The 19,128-nt window shown below is 39.9% G+C and overlaps 1 protein-coding gene across 1 annotated transcript; it reads right to left on the bottom strand.

Moving 5' to 3' along the window:
• Positions 1-8,815: 8,815 nt before the first annotated feature.
• On the bottom strand, positions 8,816-14,804 carry fgb (fibrinogen beta chain). Its single transcript, XM_034013844.3, has 9 exons — positions 14,674-14,804; positions 14,450-14,467; positions 13,452-13,658; positions 12,133-12,316; positions 11,635-11,862; positions 11,329-11,442; positions 11,086-11,208; positions 10,452-10,737; positions 8,816-9,833 (listed from the first exon to the last, which is right to left on the bottom strand). The coding sequence occupies exons 1-9, from the start codon at positions 14,770-14,772 to the stop codon at positions 9,605-9,607; spliced, it is 1,488 nt and encodes a 495-aa protein (XP_033869735.3). The 5' UTR covers positions 14,773-14,804; the 3' UTR covers positions 8,816-9,604.
• Between the last annotated feature and the right edge of the window lie 4,324 nt (positions 14,805-19,128).

Here is a 19,128-nt window from a genome sequence, read left to right as displayed (position 1 = left end):
AACACAACATAGTGTTCTCAAGGCAAGGGAAAATCTGAACCACCATGTATATGTTATTAGATTGTGTTAATCTTATTGCATGTTAATATAGACATATTTAGGTCACTGACAAAGTTGATATTTTATCATGAACCTCTTAAATAGATAAGAAGGAATAATATTTCCCATTATTTTGCATATTGTAGATGTGAATGCTATAGGTTTATATGCTCCAACATCTGTAGAATCTGCTTTTCTTTTTAAATTTAGTAGTCGCCAATTAGTCTTTATTTTGTTATTTTCTCCCCAATTTAGTAGTGTCCAATAAATTTTTTTTAGCTCAGCTCACCGCTACCACTCGGGAGGGGAGAAGACGAACACACACTGTCCTCCGATGCATGTGCCGTTAGCTTGAATCAGATCAACGCGTAGTCTTCTTTGTTCAAGACTGAATAGATTCAATTCTTTTAGCCTGTCTGCATACGACATGCCTTTTAAACCCGGGATAATTCTGGTCGCTCTTCTTTACACTCTTTCTAAAGCAGCAATATCCTTTTTGTAACAAGGTGACTAGAACTGAACACAATATTCCAGATGAGGTCTTACTAATGCATTGTAAAGTTTTAACATTACTTCCCTTGATTTAAATTCAACACTTTTCACAATATATCCAAGCATCTTGTTGGCCTTTTTTTATAGCTTCCCAACATTGTCTAGATGAAGACATTTCTGAGTCAACATAAGCTCCTAGGTCTTTTTCATAGATTCCTTCTTCAATTTCACTATCTCCCATATGATATTTATAATGCACATTTGTATTGCCTGCATGCAGTACCTTACATTTTTCTCTATTAAATGTAATATGCCATGTGTCTGCCCAGTTCTGAATGCTGTCTAGATCATTTTGACCTTTGCTGCTGCAACAGTGTTTGCTCCTATGTTTGTGTCGTCTGCAAATTTAACAAGTTTGCTTACTATACCAGAATCTAAATCATTAATGTAGATTAGGAATTGCAGAGGACCTAATACTGATCCCTGTGGTACACCACTGGTTACCTCGCTCCATTTTGAAGTCTCTCCTCTAATCAGTACTTTGTGATTTCTACATGTTAACCACTCCCTAATCCATGTGCATGCATTTCCTTGAATCCCTACTGCGTTCAGTTTGAGAATTAAGCTTTTATGCGGGACTTTGTCAAAAGCTTTCTGGAAATCTAAATAAACCATGTCGTATGCTTTGCAATTATCCATTGTCAATGTTGCATCCTCAAAAAAGTCAAGCAGGTTAGTTAGACACAATCTCCCTTTCCTAAAACCATGCTGACTGTCTCCCAGGATATTGTTATCATATAGGTCATTTTCCATTTTAGATCTTATTATAGTTTCCATAAGTTTACATATAATAGAAGTCAGGCTTATTGGTCTGTAGTTACCTGGTTCGGTTTTGTCTCCCTTTTTGTGGATCGGTATTACATTTGCAATTTTCCAGTCTGTCGGTACAACCCCTGTGTCAGAGACTGTTGCATGATCTTGGTTAGCAGTTTGTAAATAACTTCTTTCATTTCTTTGAGTACTATTGGGAGGAGCTCATCTGGCCCAGGGGATTTGTTTATTTTAAGAGCTCCAAGTCCCTTTAACACTTCTGCCTCTGTTATGCTAAAGTTATTTAAAATTGGATAGGAACAGGTCGACATGTGGGGTATGTTGTCCGTGTCCTCCTTTGTAAAAAACTTTGAAAAGTAATCATTTAATGTATTTGCTATTTTTTTTTCTTCATCTAGTATTATGCCATTTGTGTCTCTTAGACATTTAACCTCCTCTTTGAATGTTCTCTTGCTGTTATAATATTGGGAAAACATTTTGGAATTGGTTTTAGCCCCCTTAGCAATATTGATTTCTATCTCTTTCTTGGCCTTTCTAACTTCCTTTTTGACTTTTGTTTGCAGTTCCAAGTACTCTTTCTGTGTGCTTTGTTTTTGGTCCTTTTTAAACGCTTTGTAAAGTGCCTTTTTTCGCTGAATATTTATTTGATCTATTAAACCATTTGGCCATTTTGTTTTAGATTTAGATTTGTCTACTTTTGGGATGTAATTGTTTTGTACTACCTTTTTAAAAAACAGCCATCCTTTTTCTGTGGATGTTTTCTCTATTTACTCCAATCTACTTCTGTTAGTCTCTGTTTCACACCTTCATAGTTTGCTCTTCTAAAATTGTAAACCTTAGCTTTAGTGATTACTTTTGTGGTTTTAAACGTGTCATGGTCAAGGATGAATGATCGAGTGATTAAAAAAAAAAAAAAAAACATTTCGTCAATGTCCATCATTTATATACCTTATTTTTTTTTTAAATAAATGTGTTATAATAGTGAGACGTTTCTTTTGATGCTCAGTGTGTGTGTGTGTGTGTGTGTGTATATATATATATATATATATATATATATATATATATATATATATATTAGGAACTATGTGTTGTGTACCAAACTTTGCAGACTCTCAAATTCCTTAGATGCCATAGATTGTGAGGTTGAATAGTAAATACCAAGCAGTCATATAAATACTGCCAGCTAGCTTGAAACCTAATTTTGACCTCAGTAGAATGTCTGCTCTTGTTACGACGCTGGTGTTATGTCTTATTTTTAGAGAAAGCATGAAACAACATTTTGTGTAGAGAGTTTTTCGTCACACTGTGGAGAGACTATTGGTGTATTGTTTTCTACGCCTGTACATTTGTTAGATTTTTGTATAATACCACGTGAAAGAAAGGGTTATAAAGCCAAGTGTGCACACAGCAAAGTCCAATGTCAGCTGCCTCATCAACATAGGCTAGATTCCAGCTGGTGTTCTGAAGCTGGATGAGGGGAGGGAAGGGGCTGGAGGGTATTGGAGGGCATTACTAAAGTTATAATATCCCCCATTATAATGCTTTGGTCAGGTTCCACAGTTAAGATACCATATTATATGTGTACTGCCTCAATGAGAATGTTCTGAAACAGGCCGGTTGGGGAGGTGAGAATGGAAGCCACATCCATACTGCTTACTGCCTATTACACTCTATAAAGCATGGGTTTTCAACCAGGGGTACACGTACACCTGGGGGTACTTCTTTTTTTTTTTATAATTTAGTCGTTGCCAATAATTTTTATTATTTTCTCCCAATTTAGAATGGCCAATTATTATTATTTTTTTAAGCTCAGCTCACCTCTACCACCCGTGCACTGACTCGGGAGGGCGAAGATGAACACACACTGTCCTCCGAAGCGTGTGCTGTCAGCCGACCGCTTTTTTTCACACTGCGGGCTCACCATGCAGCAACCCAAGAGCTACAGCGTCGGAGGACAACGCAGCTCTCAGGTAGCTTACAGGCAAGCCCGCAGGCGCCTGGCCAGACTACAGGGGTCGCTGGAGCGCGGTGAGCCGAGGACAGCCTGACCAACCTACCCCTCCCTCCCCCCGGGCAGCGCTTGGGCAATTGTGCGCCGCCCCCTGGGAGCTCCCGTCCACTGTCGGCTGTGGGATAGCCTGGACTCGAACTCGCAACATCCAGGCTATAGAGAGCATCCTGCACGTGGAGCGCCTTTACTGGATGCACCACTCGGGAGCCCCCATCTGGGGGTACTTCTAAGGGTCATAGGAGGTGTGGCAGGGTGGAAGCCCTGTAAAGTGTGTGTTTGGGAATGTAAGGTTGGCAGGGATGGGTTTAACCCTGCCTGCCAGAGAGGGAGGAGCCACTACCATCTCCAGAGCCAAAAGGCGAGGACCCTCTAACTGTCTCCTGAGCCAAAGGGGGAGGAGCTGCCACTGTCTCCAGTGCCCTGCTGCCTCCAGTATCAGAAGGGCAACCTGCCAGGCCAACCTCAGCAGCTGGTACAATGGCTGCTGAGGGGAGCGCTGTGAAAGCCACCCACACAACTTCTAGAAGGTCCAGCGCCTGCACGATGTCCAGAAGGTCCTGCGCCTGCACGATATCTAGAGGGTCCTGCGCCTGCACGTCCGATGCCTGCACGTCCGGAGGGTCCGGCACCTGCACTTCCGCTGGGTCCCACACCTGCACGTCTGGAGGGTCCCGCACCTGCACGTCCAGAGGGTCCCTCACCTGCACGTCCAGAGGGTCCCGCTCCTGTACGTCCGGAGGGTCCTGCGCCTGCATGTCTGGTGCCTGCACGTCCAGAGGGTCCCGCTCCTGCACATCCGGAGGGTCCTGCGCCTGCATGTCTGGTGCCTGCACGTCCAGAGGGTCCGGCACCTGCATATCCAGAGGGTCCTGCACCTGCACGTCCGGTGGGTCCCGCACCTGCACGTCCGGAGGGTCCTGCACCTGCATGTCTGGTGCCTGCACGTCCAGAGGGTCCCGCACCTGCACGTCCGGAGGGTCCCGCACCTGCACGTCCGGAGGGTCCTGCACCTGCATGTCTGGTGCCTGCACGTCCGGACGGGCCCGCACCTGCACGTCCAGAGGGTCCGGTTCCTACACGTCTGGATGGTCCCGCACCTGCACGTCCGGCGCCTGCATGTCTGGAGGGTCCAGCACCTGCACGTCCGGCACCTGCACGTCCAGATGGTCCGCTGTCTGCACATCAGGAGTGCCATGTGACCTGCGCTGTCGCTGCCAGAGAGCCCTACGCCGTGGCCTGCTTTGTCGCTTTAATAAAAAGCATAAACACAAGAAACAGGAAGAAGAAGAATGCAAGTGGCAAACAAGGGGCATGTCGGGCAATAATTTTACACATCGGTGATGAAACTTTCAAGCCCCTAACTGCCAAGAACCTTATCCCTGACCCTGGAGAAAGAGCATTTTCTTTAACAAAGCATGTCGAAAACCACCTCTGATTAACAGTAAAGCAAGGAAAGCCTTTGCTTCCTTCTCAAATCGCCAATACAGCAAGGACTGCCTTTGCTGTATTGGCGATTTGAGAAGGAAGTAAGCCACTTTATCCTTTTAAGCTATGTTTACACCTGCACACCCGAGCCGAGCCGGTGCCGAGTCAAGCCAGCCTGGTATGGCTCGGGTAGCTTGAGTTGTGTTTACACTAGAGAAAGGCGAGCCGAGCTGAGAGACGTCACACATAATGAACGTGCTGAGTCAGTTACATTAAATGTCACAGACATTTTTTTTACCATGGATTTTTTTTTTTATTATTATTATTGCGGAGAAGTACTTAAAATGCGCGGGGGGAAGGGCATTGTAATACATACCTAAACAAAGGAAGCAAAGACGGGGGGACCATATTAAAGGTATACATAATAACACGCCTCGGATATAACGCTCCTACAGCATGTCCCCCAATTCCCTATACAAGTGCAATATTTCTACAGTAAATACAGTACCAGTGTTCAAACTGTAAACAACTCAGTGTAACTTCCATTTCTGTCTCTCCCTATTGATACAGTGTCTGAACTGGAGAAAAGTTGTGCTGGCACTTTATAACATAGACATCTTATTCAGCATTCATTTTATAACTAAATAAATATTAGGTCTGTAATGTGGTTATCTTTCCTAATCTGTTAACTTTTTTGCTGCGAGAGGAGCTGCAGCTTTCTCCGGGAGACATAGCAATTCAGTCTAACACTTTTGCCTAGAGACGTCATTATGCATTGGTATAGAACTTCTGACAAACATAGCTGTGATATTTAGTCAGTGTTATATACAAACCAACCTGTTGGTTCGTCAGTAACACTTGTAACTGCTGTGACTATCATTTTCAACCATTTTTAATGACCAGGTCCATTCTTGCGTTGTGGTCACGTCCATGGGTTCTTGGTCAAAGGTCGCTTGACCTGGTTCTGTTACGGTCAAAACACAAAAACTCACCCCTGGGCTAGGGATGTGCTTCTGGTACATTTTTTTCTGAATGTTTAAATGCTTTGCAGTATCAGCATTTAAACATTTAAACCATATCTACACACACACACTCGTTATATTGCATTCTGATACTGACAGCCCTGGTTAATATTTTCTAAGCAAATAAACCCTAAATAAGCAAATAAAGTTTAACATCGCAAAGACTTAACTACAAAGTAAAAAAAAACAAATCAGAAAAACCTGTACACATCAAAGTATATATTGAAATGTTTATACAGTATTTATGGTTCTAATTAAAGTTGCTAGTGGAGATATAACTATATACTATATACATATTGAACACATTTTCGGATAGTATGTTTTTAGAATAGTGTGTTTCTTAAAGGTTCATTTAACAAAAAAAACAGTAACCTATTGCATTTTTTTTGTTGTAGTTTTTTTTATAAGCAACTTTGCCCAAAATTATATGATTTTAAAAAAAATAAATAAATAAAAAGAGACGAACATCACCCACTGTACAGCACTAATGCAAAATGGCTACAGGAAAGCAAAAACGAGTTGTACTTACAATTGAAAAAAATTTGGAAATACTTTCACTTCTGGAAAAGGTAATTACCAGGGATAAAATAGCACAATATTTTGGAATTGTAAAGAGCACTGTGACTGATTTTAAAAAGTCTGCCTCAGAGATTTAAAAGTTTTAGGTCGTTGATTGCTCGAGACGAGTACTTGAGCATTACAATTTCCGAGTACTCAAATCAAATGCCACTCTCCCAAACATTGCCACAAGTCCTATTTTAAATGCCAAACTAACACACAATTAAGTAATTAGTATAATGTTTGCTTCTTTGTGCAGTTAATTGTATATGGTCAAGTATTAATAAATAACGTAAAGTATTCAGATTCACGTATCCACACAACTTTACATTAAATTGTAAAAATAGATGCCTGGCCTATCTGTTTGAAGTGTGTCTCAGTGGTCCTTTACTTTAGTGCAGTAGTTCCAACATAGAAATAAAAATTGTACTAAACATAAACGGCCATTCGGTCCAAAAGTTTACAGAATAATTTCAAGTGAAAAAAAAACCTTCCACCTATGGGAAGACTGGGGAATGGGGTACACGAGTCTGTGGTATTTGCAGCTTTTTCTCACTTTGAAAAAGCTGCAGCACAATTTTTTTTTAAGTTTCTCCAGCCTCACTGTTATTTTTTTATGTGTCGGTGCAGTACTGGGATAATCTTACACCGATTTCAAAACTGCTGCATTCACGATTCACACGCACTGTCCTCATAGGTGATAACATGAACACACCCTGTTCGGACAAATCTATAGGAAATGTTGTTGAGGATGTTTGCTTTTTACTGCCATCAGTAATGAATGAATGCCAATAATTCCGAATGTTTTCATTTCAAATGGTGAAGCATTGAACTTGTGTTTTTGTAGAAAGGCAATTTTATTTGGCATAATTATTTACATACCACGGTTTTCTCGTCTGGTTCCTCAAAATACTTGCAAACGTGGCTTCCTTTGTTTAGAGATGCCATTTTAAATATAGAACAAACTCAGAAAAAACACTTGTCATTAACGTTATTACCGATGGAGTTCTTCTTGTATTTTTATTCAGTAAATTGTGAAAGGTGATTATCAAGCTCCGCTATGGGATTTGACGTAGGCTTCAGGTTTTTCTGAATTTATTTTTAAATGTATTGTAACGTTTCTGTTAGGTTTTATGAAGCAGGACTTGGAGAAAGTGGTGAATTCTCAAATTCAAGGTTTATTGCAATACCAACAGAATTCCTGTTCGGGGCCAGAATTCACACCACCAAAAAGAATAAACCCTTTTTTATCTCACTCTCGCTTTCGCTGCAGACGCTACCCAGCCTCTCTCGCGGTCTCTCTCCCCCCACAGGCTCATGCACCCCCTTATATACCCTTGTTTCATTTCCCACCGCTGTCCAGCTCAACCAATGAAGCCTGTGCATCTGCAAATTGTTGGCACGTGAATGATATAGGCTTATATATATATATATATATATATATATATATATATATATATATATATATATTGTATATATATCAGCTATTTGTTGTAATTAATATAGGGAGGTAGGGGCACAGAAGTGTATGTTTTCCTAGGGCCCAGTGGTTAATCCGGCCCTGGTTAATATAGTTTTTTCTTGAGGTTAATGCTTTTGATGCAAACATTTTAAATGGCACACATAATTATGCCGAGATGGGAAGTAAATAGTAACATAAACAATAAATAGTAATTAAACATTTACAGTGCAGACTATTTTGAATTATTTATAATAACTTTGCTGAATAGAAAGCAAATATGTGTGTTTCCAAAGAGATTCTGTGCATCCAAAGACTTGTAATGAAAAGTTTTAAGAATGACTGTTTGGTATTCTGTCCCAAGCCAGCAGATTGTCAATCCCAAACTAATGTGACACAAATTATATATTAAATAAACGTGGACAAAATAATTTGTTAATCAGATTATTCTTGCAACTAGGCTAGAATGGTAAAAGGTTACTTGAGCTGAAACCTCCAGACAGAAAGGGTACAGCTGTAAAAAAAAAAAGTTTGCCAACCTCGGCTAGAAAGGATTTCATTATAAGGCATTAATTTAGCTAAACACCCTTACAGCATGTCCTCCTCTACTGTGGTGCATGGAGCAGATTCAAAGTTAAACAAAATACATTTGTGATGCTTTAAAAAATAAGTGGGTGAAGAAATACATGTCTACCCTAGGTACATAACTTTTATCTGTAATATATATATTTTTGAGCATTATTATTGTAAATCACATGGCTGTAATAATTTACAATATATGCCAATTCATATGAATAAAGGCTTGCTGATGTCTATTCTTTAATATAAAGGCATTTATCACAACTTAATGATTACTTCATTGGATTTCAATATGAAATGCTGTTTTAGTTCTTTGGAATTATATTTAAATTCATATCTCTTATTGTACTAACAATCATACTCAGTGTTAGGATAACTACAAACAGATGAAAACACACGTTTGGGAATTCATTTTCTTTTTATTAAAACATCTTTTGTGACATAGTGGGATAACTGCACCAATCACTGATCGCTGTAGAACAGACTTGGTTTAATGTCTGTTGTTTTATTTTTCTTATGCTTGAAATATGTTTATTTTCTTTAAAAATAAATGTACTTCTTTACAACCAACTTGTAAAAGTTTTTTTTTATTGATTTTGAAATTATTTTATAGATAACGATACTTGCTGGGCATTATATGAACTCAAAGTTATGCTGTATTGAAAAAAAAAAGAAATAAATACCAAATTATTAAAAAGATTGTTTATACCTCCCCTTATAAAGTTTAGCATGGTAAATGTGCATGGTCATTTTGCAGTTTTTCCATGTTTATATGATGCATTTTCCATGGTTTGCCATGTTTTGTAATATGCTTTACCATACCTCTTTGGGCTTATCTATGCTTTACCATGCTTTCATTATGCTTTATCACACTTTACTATGGTACTTTTGCAAGGATCATCTCATATTTTTCACCTCTTTTGTGTCATTCTCAATTACATTTCCTCCTGTGAGCCTGTTCCTGCAATATGAAGTTAGCCCAAAAGGAAAGTACCAACACAAATCATTCTTGATTTTATTATTAACAAGTGAATGAAATAAACAATCCCTTTAAAATAGCTTGTTTTTGAAAACCCACGTTTGTTCATTTAAGTAATTAAGAAAGAAACAGAACACAGCTGTTCATAAATGTGTTGAATTGTTTTCGTGTTTTGTTTGTTTGTTACCCCAGTGGCATGCTAGCTACTCTCAGCCCGAGAAGAACGGTCTGATCATCATACGGACTGCCTTCAGGGAATACCAGGATCCCTTCCAATTCATCCACACAAGTCCGTCATCTGTTCCATGTTTGGCCATTGTTTTAGTATACGGTCCTCCCCAGTAGTACCGGCCATTGAGATTCGATGAGTGACAGCGGTTATACCACCATCCACCACCGTCTTCTCTGGAGCACTGCTTGCCTGGATCTCCGGGTGCCCTGGTGGACGACAAGCAACAATCAGCTTCCGACCAATACCACTAACATAACACATAATAGACGTCACATTACAATTAGCTATACTGTTTCACTAGTCTTATTTAGCTATTTCTTATATAAGATATAGTACAGGGTTTTATATAAAATACAAGCAGATTTTTTACTCGACTAAAGGTCCAGTAAGCTCACTCAGTAGCTGCTCTGACCTCTTGTAGAGTGGATATCCCCTTGTATCCTACAGCACCCTATACGGTATTCTATATGCACAGCCACTGTTTATATTAGCAACACTCTATAATGAGCACTGAGCTTCCTGGCACAATGAATGAATGGAGGAAATGATAGTATTAAACCTGTAGAAATAACTGTGCTTCTTTCTTTCTTTTTTCACAGAACATGTTGTGTTGCTTTAGTACAAAAACTGCCTTGGCTATTCAGTCAAACCGTCCCAAATTAAGTGTTAACTGCTATCTAAATTGAGTTGAGACCACTAAATGAATTACATTGAAGAGCCAGATTCGAACACTACCGTCCAAAAGTTGACAGCAAACTCCTCAACCCAGAAAGAAACATGAACGACACAGAAAACAGAAAGAAAAAGACTTTTCATGCACTCACCATCTGTCATTGTCTCTGTCATACGTGCTGAACATCATGCCGTTGTGGATGGTCATAGTCCTGTTTTCCCCATATAGCTGCTGAGCTCCTTCCAGAAGGCAGTTGCCAGCATTGCCTTTATAGTTACCGACCGCCAGTGTGTACTTGGTGGCTTCGTTCTGCAGCGTGAACTGGCCGTAGTGAGCATGTACCTTGTTTCCATTCCAGTCTTCCATCTCGATTAGAAGCTCAGTTGGTCCCATTTTTGTAAGTTGGCTGATCTTATCGTTTCCGAGCCAGTACTCCCCTACAACCAGAGATAATGAGTTAGCACAGTAGAATTGACTTCACTTGCATGTAGCCTTGGTCCTAATATATCAATTGCTTTATTGAAGTGGTTAGACAAAAATAACTCTTCTATTGTAACATATACAAGTTTCACTATTTAGGGCATCCCCTGATCAAAGCAACCCTGAAAACCTTCTGTAGGATTGATGTCCTGATCCACATTATGAATCCTGTTCTCAATTTTAAACGTAGTGTCTGTGACATTGATTTAATTTGATACACTGAGTTATGTATTTTACATGCCATTATCAGCTGATTCATTGTATCGTTGTGTTAGAAAGTTGGAATGTCAATATTCTAGTCTCACCTGGGGCATTGCAGAAACCTTTGCCATTATCCAGTGCAATATTTCCAAACCCGTTCCTGTAGCTGTCCCATCTTCTGCCGAAGTCAACGCTGCCATCCTGCCTGGTCTGAATCAATGTCCATCCTGCAGAACACAATAATCAAATTCACTATTAGATGGCACCTAGTACAGATACTGGCTAGATCAGTGCAGTAGACCAGGAGCTCCAATAGGAATAACAATCCCTTGTCAATGCCCACATACCTCCTCCTTGGCCTGTCATGTCACAGTATACTTTGTAGGGTTTAAAGAAGGAATCAGGCTGGATCAGGTACATCTCTGATGAATCACCACCCTTTCTGAATATGTCTTCACATTCTGCAATATAAGAACATACACATTTATACTGAGTAATGTAGTATCTTATCAGGGATTATTATTATTATTATTATTATTATTATTATTATTATTATTATTATTATGCATTGTTCTGGGAAACCTGTATAGTTATTAAAATCTATTATGTCTCAGCTTTAATTTACTAAAAGATGCACACAAGGGAACCAGTACCTTTTCCAGACACCACTGGGATGTTGCAGGATGTGGTGCAGGGGCTTGCACAGTACACTTTCTGTTTAGTAATGGCCTCCTCCAGCTTCTGTATTTTAGTGCGCAGGTTGTCCAGGACCCCGCGAAGCAGACGGACGCTTGACGGAATGGTTGTATCTAAGTTTTCTTTCAGATAGGCATGCTGTTCCTCCAATTCAGTGGTGTATTCACCCACTACAATGCCGTTATCTGGAATGTTAAAATAAAGTTAAACAATAACAAGAACAAAAATTGAACTGCTTTAAAAATTCCAAATACTGGTAACTTATTAAAGATGACAAATTTAAAAGTGATTGGATACATCCATCTATATATATATATATATATATATATAGAGAGAGAGAGAGAGAGAGAGAGAGAGAGAGAGAGAGAGAGATAGAAAGAGATAGAAAGAGATAGATAGATAGATAGATAGATAAACTTTTTTGTGGCACTGTATACTGTATGGCTATTACCTACCTAGGGTTTGCCGTTGTCGCTCACCAATGACATTTGACATACTGCTCACATATTGATAGATGTGGTCAGAGTTTTGGGAAAGAGCGGACACCTCACTTCTCAGTGAGGCCAATGTTCCTTTCACATTTCTTTCTTGCTTCAAAAGTGAATTCTTCAGTTCACATCCATTTGGACACAGTACACCCTGAAGGAAAAAAAAAGTGGAGAAATACTTCCAGCACTACATGGATACATAGCATGTTGCCAAAAAAATAATTTTTTAAATAATGTTTCCTGTAAACTAAAAAGCTGTAAAACTAATGATGTAATCCAGAAATACTTCACTTGAAAGTAAAATTCACTAAGTAGGCCTCATATTTTACTGTATGATATACATATGCATCATAGTAAATGTGTAAAACATTTTTTAAAGTAATCCTTTTTAGCAAATAAATGTTTATTCTCAGTTTCTATTGGTTTCTATTAATTTGAGCATATTTCACCTGTGGGCTGTAAACACTTTGGCTCCACCCAATACGTATGGGTAGAGGAGAAACCAAGGGTGATCCTTTTGACCTTGTCTAAATGTCAGGACTACAACCATTCTAATTTTTGGGTAAAGGCTAGAGAGTATCTTTTTGTCTCTCTAGTATTTTGCAGTCATTATTGATCAAAGATATAGGTCTGTACAGATATGGCCAAAAGTTGTGCATCACTCACTGACTCACTGTGTAACCTTGAGCAAATCACTTAACCTCTTTGTGCTCCGTCTTTCAGGTGAAACGTTGTAAGTGACTCTGCAGCTGATGCATAATTCACACACCCTAGTCTCTGTAAGTCGCCTTGGATAAAGGCGTCTGCCTTTATATAATAATAATAATAATAATAATAATAATAATAATAATAATAATAATAATAATTCAATATGTTAACATAACATTATTCAGCAGGTTTAATTCGACAAAATATTTGGCCTTAATTGTAGCTTGTGTACTCCACACACTCACAGCTTCTCATCTTTTTATGTAGGAACAATATTAGGACGTAAGACCCAGTGGCAATAAAGGAGTTGTTTTCCAATGATTCTATAAAGAACTTCTGCTCATCCAGCATACAAAGACAACACTATATCGGCTTGCTACCAATACCATACGTATGCCCAATATGCTACAGGATTTATTATTGGAACTGCAAAGAAATGTAACAAATACATAGTTTTATATTCCACTAGTTATAATCCGAGACAGAAAGTGCTGTGTAACTAAAATTAAAAACATGATTTTATTTATTTTTTCTTTAGGTTTTGATTCCAGAAGACAAAAAAACATATACTTTATTACCATGACTTCCCCGAGATGAGTGCAGCCCCCCTCATCAGGCTGGATGTTTTTCTGGGTTATCTGTGCGGATCGGGGGGGAGTGGTGGGTCGGGCCCTGTAGGTGCTGCCGCCGCTGATTGGAGGAGGTGCTGGTTGCGATACAATTGGCCCTTCTCTTCCTTTTACCAACGGCCGGTGTCCCCGAGCATCTACTGAGGGTTCAGTGTCCTGAAACACAAAACACAAATGAGTTAATTGCACCAGGACTCAGTCATAAGATATTCACCAGTACAAAAACAACTTAGTTATAAAATAGATCTTTTTTACCATAAGTGTCACACATCTAAATACTACCGCTGTTTAAACAACTAACATGTTAGTCTCTTTAGCTTAGTTTAGTTTTAGTTTAGTTTAATAATTGAAATGACAGCAGTAATTAAATTATTAAAATATGAACCCTTTTCAGGACCAACACAGTTAAATCTCAATAATGCAAGCATTAATACAGAAAAGGCCTAAATAATAGCCCCTGGGGTGTCATTACAAACGGATTAATGGATTATGACTGTATGTATATGCAAAAGATATTTAAGAGGATTTTAGTTCTCATAGAAGGTGAGAGACAGTGACAGAACATACTATTTTTAACATGTGTAGGGTTAGAGAGCTCAGCCAGTGCAAATTACACTGAATGTATCACAGCCCCTGTTGTTCAGTCCTGGGCCTGGTTTGAGGTAAGACTGCATACTGTGCCACATATACTAGTTTTTTTTTTTTTTTGGTGTTAGGATAGTGCACTAACCCCCAAGCCCCATCAGTCTCCCATTATTGTTTAGATTTTTAGTGTTGGCTAGTGGCTAACCACATTAATTGAATTGAATGTGGTGAAGATTGCTTTTGTTTCAGAAGAACACTGTGCGACATGTCTCTTTCATGAAGGCTAAATGCAGTGTAAATAACAAAACTTTACATACATGTTGTTTTTTTTTGCGAGAATTGATACAATTATGAACTCATACCTTTCCAGTTTCATCAACCTAAAGAAAAATAAAATATGACCAATATTAATATTAATGTCTTATACAATACAATTGTAGTATACTTTATCAAAGGCATCTCATATGTAAGACGTAATAAAAATTTCCAACAAAGATAATAATCGTTTCTGTTTTTAAGATTTGAAATAGTTTACCATTGACATTACTAAACTAACAAATTACAGTAATGTAAAAAAAAAAAGTACCTTGTCAAATTCATCGTAATCTGACTCGCATTTTACACATGAAATGCAGAGCAGCAGAAGCAACAGCAACTTCATGTTGGAAAAACAGGTTTTAATCATTGAATAACCTTCTCCAAGCAATATGCAGACCATCCAAGAGCTCTATTTATATACAGAGCACTGCATTGGACTAGCTTTAACTTCATTGGTTGACCTTATACAAATGTTTGTCTTCTTATTAATATTTAATTGGACTTCTCATCAGCATTCCACTTGTCCCAAAATCAAAATGTACAGATGAGTAATGGGTAACAGGAAATGTCCTATGCTTTTGTTTGTGAGTGGGGGGGGGGGGGGGTCGGGGGGGGGGGGTAGGGGTGTTGGGTTTGCATTGCTCAAGAAAAAATTGGTTTTGTTTGTTTTTGTAAACCGAACACAATTTTAACTAACTGTATCTTTAAAGGTTTCTTCTTTATGTCTTAATAAAAATAAAAATAAATAAACACTTAGAAAATGTGGCATGTAACTGAAATAATATAAGCTATACTGTAGCGGATACTATTTTTCTTAGACACAAGTTGCCCTATTTTCAAGCTTACTCCAGTCTTTAATGAACTTCTATTTTTTTTTTTTTTTAAATGAAAAACACCCCTTCATGTTACAAAACAATAAGCAAACAAATAATATAATGCAAGGCCTCCTAAGCATTCTCGGTTTGTCTGTTTCTTAGTTGCCTATTATTAAATTGAGATTTTATCCTATCAAAAAACAGGTGTAATACAAAAAGAAATGTATAGAATTCTCTGACAAACATTTCGACTAGAAGTCTTTCTCAATGTCTTCAATGTGAAAATGAGTTTAGGTCATATACTGCACTTATAACAAAGAGATCACACCAAAGCATGTGGTATAATTCTGTCCAAAAACTCTTTTCAACATCGAAGACATTGAGAAAGATTTCTGTTTAAAATGTTTGCTAAATAATTGTACAAGTTTGTTTTAATATTACTATATACAGTGCCTATAGAAAGTCTGCACCCCCTTTCAAAATTTTCACCTTTTGTTGCCTTATAGCCTGGAATTAAAATGCATTAAAATAGTTTTTTTTTCCATTTATCTACACATCCTACCCCACAACTTCCAAGTGAAAAAAATATTCTAGAAATTTGTAGAAAATTAATTATTATTATTATTATTATTTATTTCTTAGCAGACGCCCTTATCCAGGGCGACTTACAATCGTAAGCAAATACATTTCAAGTGTTGATATGATTAAATACAAAATACTACAGGTTAAACACTTGGCAGATTACAGTATTCTGAAGTACAGGATTAAATGCAGTAAAATAGGGGGCAGATAAGAGCAAAATAAAGCACATTTAAATGAAGGGTGATAGTGTCCCAGAATACAAACAAAGGAGTTCTACGGTGCTGTTTGAAGGCACCGGAATGTGGTCAGGGACTGGGCAGTCCTGACATCTGTAGGAAGGTCGTTCCACCACTGCGGAGCAAGGGTGGAGAAGGAGCGGGCTCTGGAGGCAGGGGAGCGTAACGGAGGTAGAGCCAGTCTTCTAGTGCAGGCGGAGCGGAGAGGTCGAGTGGGGGTGTAGGGAGAGATGAGGGTCTGGAGGTAGCTGGGTGCAGTCTGGTCAAGGCATCTGTAGGTTAGTACAAGAGTCTTGAACTGGATGCGAGCGGTGATCGGGAGCCAGTGGAGTGAGCGGAGTAGTGGAGTAGCGTGGGCGAAACGAGGCAGAGAGAACACCAGGCGGGCAGCAGAGTTCTGGATGAGCTGGAGCGGACGGGTGGCAGACGCAAGGAGGCCAGCCAGGAGGGAGTTGCAGTAGTCTAGGTGGGAGAGTACCAGGGCCTGGACCAGGAGCTGGGTAGCATAGTTGGTGAGGAAGGGTCGGATTCTTCGGATGTTGCTCAGGAAGAATCGGCAAGTGCGTGCCAGATTGGAGATGTGCTGGGAATAAGAGAGGCAGGGGTCCAGGGTGACTCCGAGGTTCTTAGCGGAGGAAGAGGGAGAGAGTGTGGTAGATTCCAGAGGAACAGAGATAGAGAGATCAGAGGAGGGGAGGAGGAGGGAAAGAAAAGGAGGTCAGATTTAGAGAGGTTGAGTTTGAGGTGATGCAAGTGCATCCAGGAGGAAATAGCAGACAGACAGATACGGGAGGAGATGGTGGAGTCAGAGGTGGGGAAGGAGAGGAAAATCTGAGCATCATCAGCATAGAAATGGTATGAGAAACCATAGGATGCGATGAGGGGGCCCAGGGAGCGGGTGTAGAGAGAGAACAGGAGAGGACCCAAGACTGACCCTTGGGGGACTCCAGTTAAGAGAGGGTGAGGTGAGGAGGTTGCTCCACGCCAGGTTACCTGGTAAGTGCGGTTGGAGAGGTAGGAGGAGAACCAGGCCAGAGCAGTGCCAGAGATCCCCAGGTCAGCGAGAGATGATAGTAGAATAGAGTGATCAACAGGCAGCTCGGGCAGACTTTAGTGAGTTGGTGACAGACAGGAGGGCAGTTTCAGTGGAGTGAGCAGAGCGGAAGCCAGATTGGAGAGGGTCAAGCAGAGAGTGGTTGGACAGGAAAGCAGAGAGCTGGTGGTGTACATTCCGCTCGAGGGTTTTGGAGAGGAAGGGTAGGAGGGAGACAGGACGGTAGCTCTGGAGGGAGGTGGGGTCGAGGGTAGGTTTTTTGAGGAGGGGAATGATAGAGGCTTTTTTGAAGGCATTGGGAAAGATACCAGAAAGTAGAGAGGTGTTGAGGAGGGAGGAGATGAAGGGGAGTAGAGCAGGAGCAACAGCTTGAAAGAGGTGAGTGGGGAGGGGGTCCAAGGCACACGTGGTGGGTTTGTGACCCTGGAGCAGGGAGGAGAGGTCAGAGTCTGAGAGGGGCAAGAAGGTGGAGAAGGAGGGCGAGTTAGTATTAAAAATAAAAACTGAAATAGCTTGGTTGGATAAGTGTCCACCCCCTTGTAATAGCAATCCTAAAATAGCTCAGGTGTAACCAATTGCCTTCAAAATCACACACCAAGTTAAGTTGCCTCCACCAGTGTTAAATTGTAGTGATTCACATGATTTCAGGATAAATTCAGCAGTTCCTGTAGGTTCCCTCTGCTGGGTAGTGCATTTCAAAGCAAAGTCTCAACCATGAGCACCAAGGCGCTTTCAAAAGAACTCCAGGACAAAGTTGTTGAAAGGCACAGATCAGGGGATGGGTATAAAAAAATATCAAAGGCCTTGAATATCCCTTGGAGCACGGTCAAGACGATTACTAAGAAGTGGAGGGTGTATGGCACCACCAAGACCCTGCGTAGATCAGGCCATCCCTCCAAACTGGATGACTGAGTAAGAAAGAGACTGATTGGAGAGGCTACTAAGAGGCCAATGGCAACTATGCAAGAGCTACAGGCTTTTATGGCCAATATTGGTCAAAGTGTGCATGTGACAACAATATCCCAAGAACTCCACAAATCTGGCCCGTATGGTAGGGTGGCTAGAAGGAAGCCATTACTCAAAAAAGCCCACCTTGAATCCTGTTTGAAGTATGCAAAAAAACACTCAGGAGATTCTGTAGCCATGTGGCAAAAAGTTTTGTGGTCTGACGAAACTAAAATGGAACTTTTTGGCCTAAATGCAAAGTGTTATGTTTGGCACAAACCCAACACAGCGCATCACCCAAAGAACACCATCCCTACTGTGAAGCATGGTGGTGGCAGCATCATGTTATGGGGATATTTCTCATCGGCAGGGACTGGGGCACTTGTCAGGATAGAAGGGAAAATGAATGGAGCAAAGTACAGAGAAGTCCTTGAAGAAAACCTGCTGCCCTCTGCAAGAAAGCTGAAAGTGGGACGGAAGTTCACCTTTCAGTATGACAATAACCCAAAGCACACAGCCAAAGCTACACTGGAGTGGCTAAGGAACAAAAAGGTAAATGTCCTTGAGTGGCCCAGTCAGAGCCCCGACCTAAATCCAATCTAAAATTTATGGTATGACTTGAAGATTGCTGTCCATCAGTCCTCCCCAAGGAACTTCACAGAGCTTAAACAGTTTTGTAAAGAAGAATGGTAAAATATTGCCAAATCTAGGTGTGCAAAGTTGGTAGAGACTTATCCCAACAGACAACAGCTGTAATTGTTGCCAAAGGTGCTTCCACCAGGTATTAACTCAGGGGGGTGGAGACATATCCAGTTATGATCTTTCAGTTTTGTATTTTTTAAATATAATTTTTTCTCAATAAAAACTTTTTTCCCCTTAACAGTGTGGAGTATGGTGTATAGATAAGTGGAAAAAATCCTCATTTAAATGCATGAAACTCTGAGGCACTGACGCAACAAAATGTGAAAAAAGTTCAAGGGGGTGTAGACTTTCTATAGGCACTGTATATCTACAGTACTACCATTGAATGTTTAGTAGTTAAACAGTAGTATTAGGATATTCATTCTCATTGAATGTTTCATGTTAAAAAG

This window comes from Acipenser ruthenus, chromosome 2 (genome assembly GCF_902713425.1).
Source record: "Acipenser ruthenus chromosome 2, fAciRut3.2 maternal haplotype, whole genome shotgun sequence".
NCBI classification, from domain to species: Eukaryota; Metazoa; Chordata; class Actinopteri; order Acipenseriformes; family Acipenseridae; genus Acipenser; species Acipenser ruthenus.
This window is presented reverse-complemented; position numbering and strand designations above follow the sequence as displayed.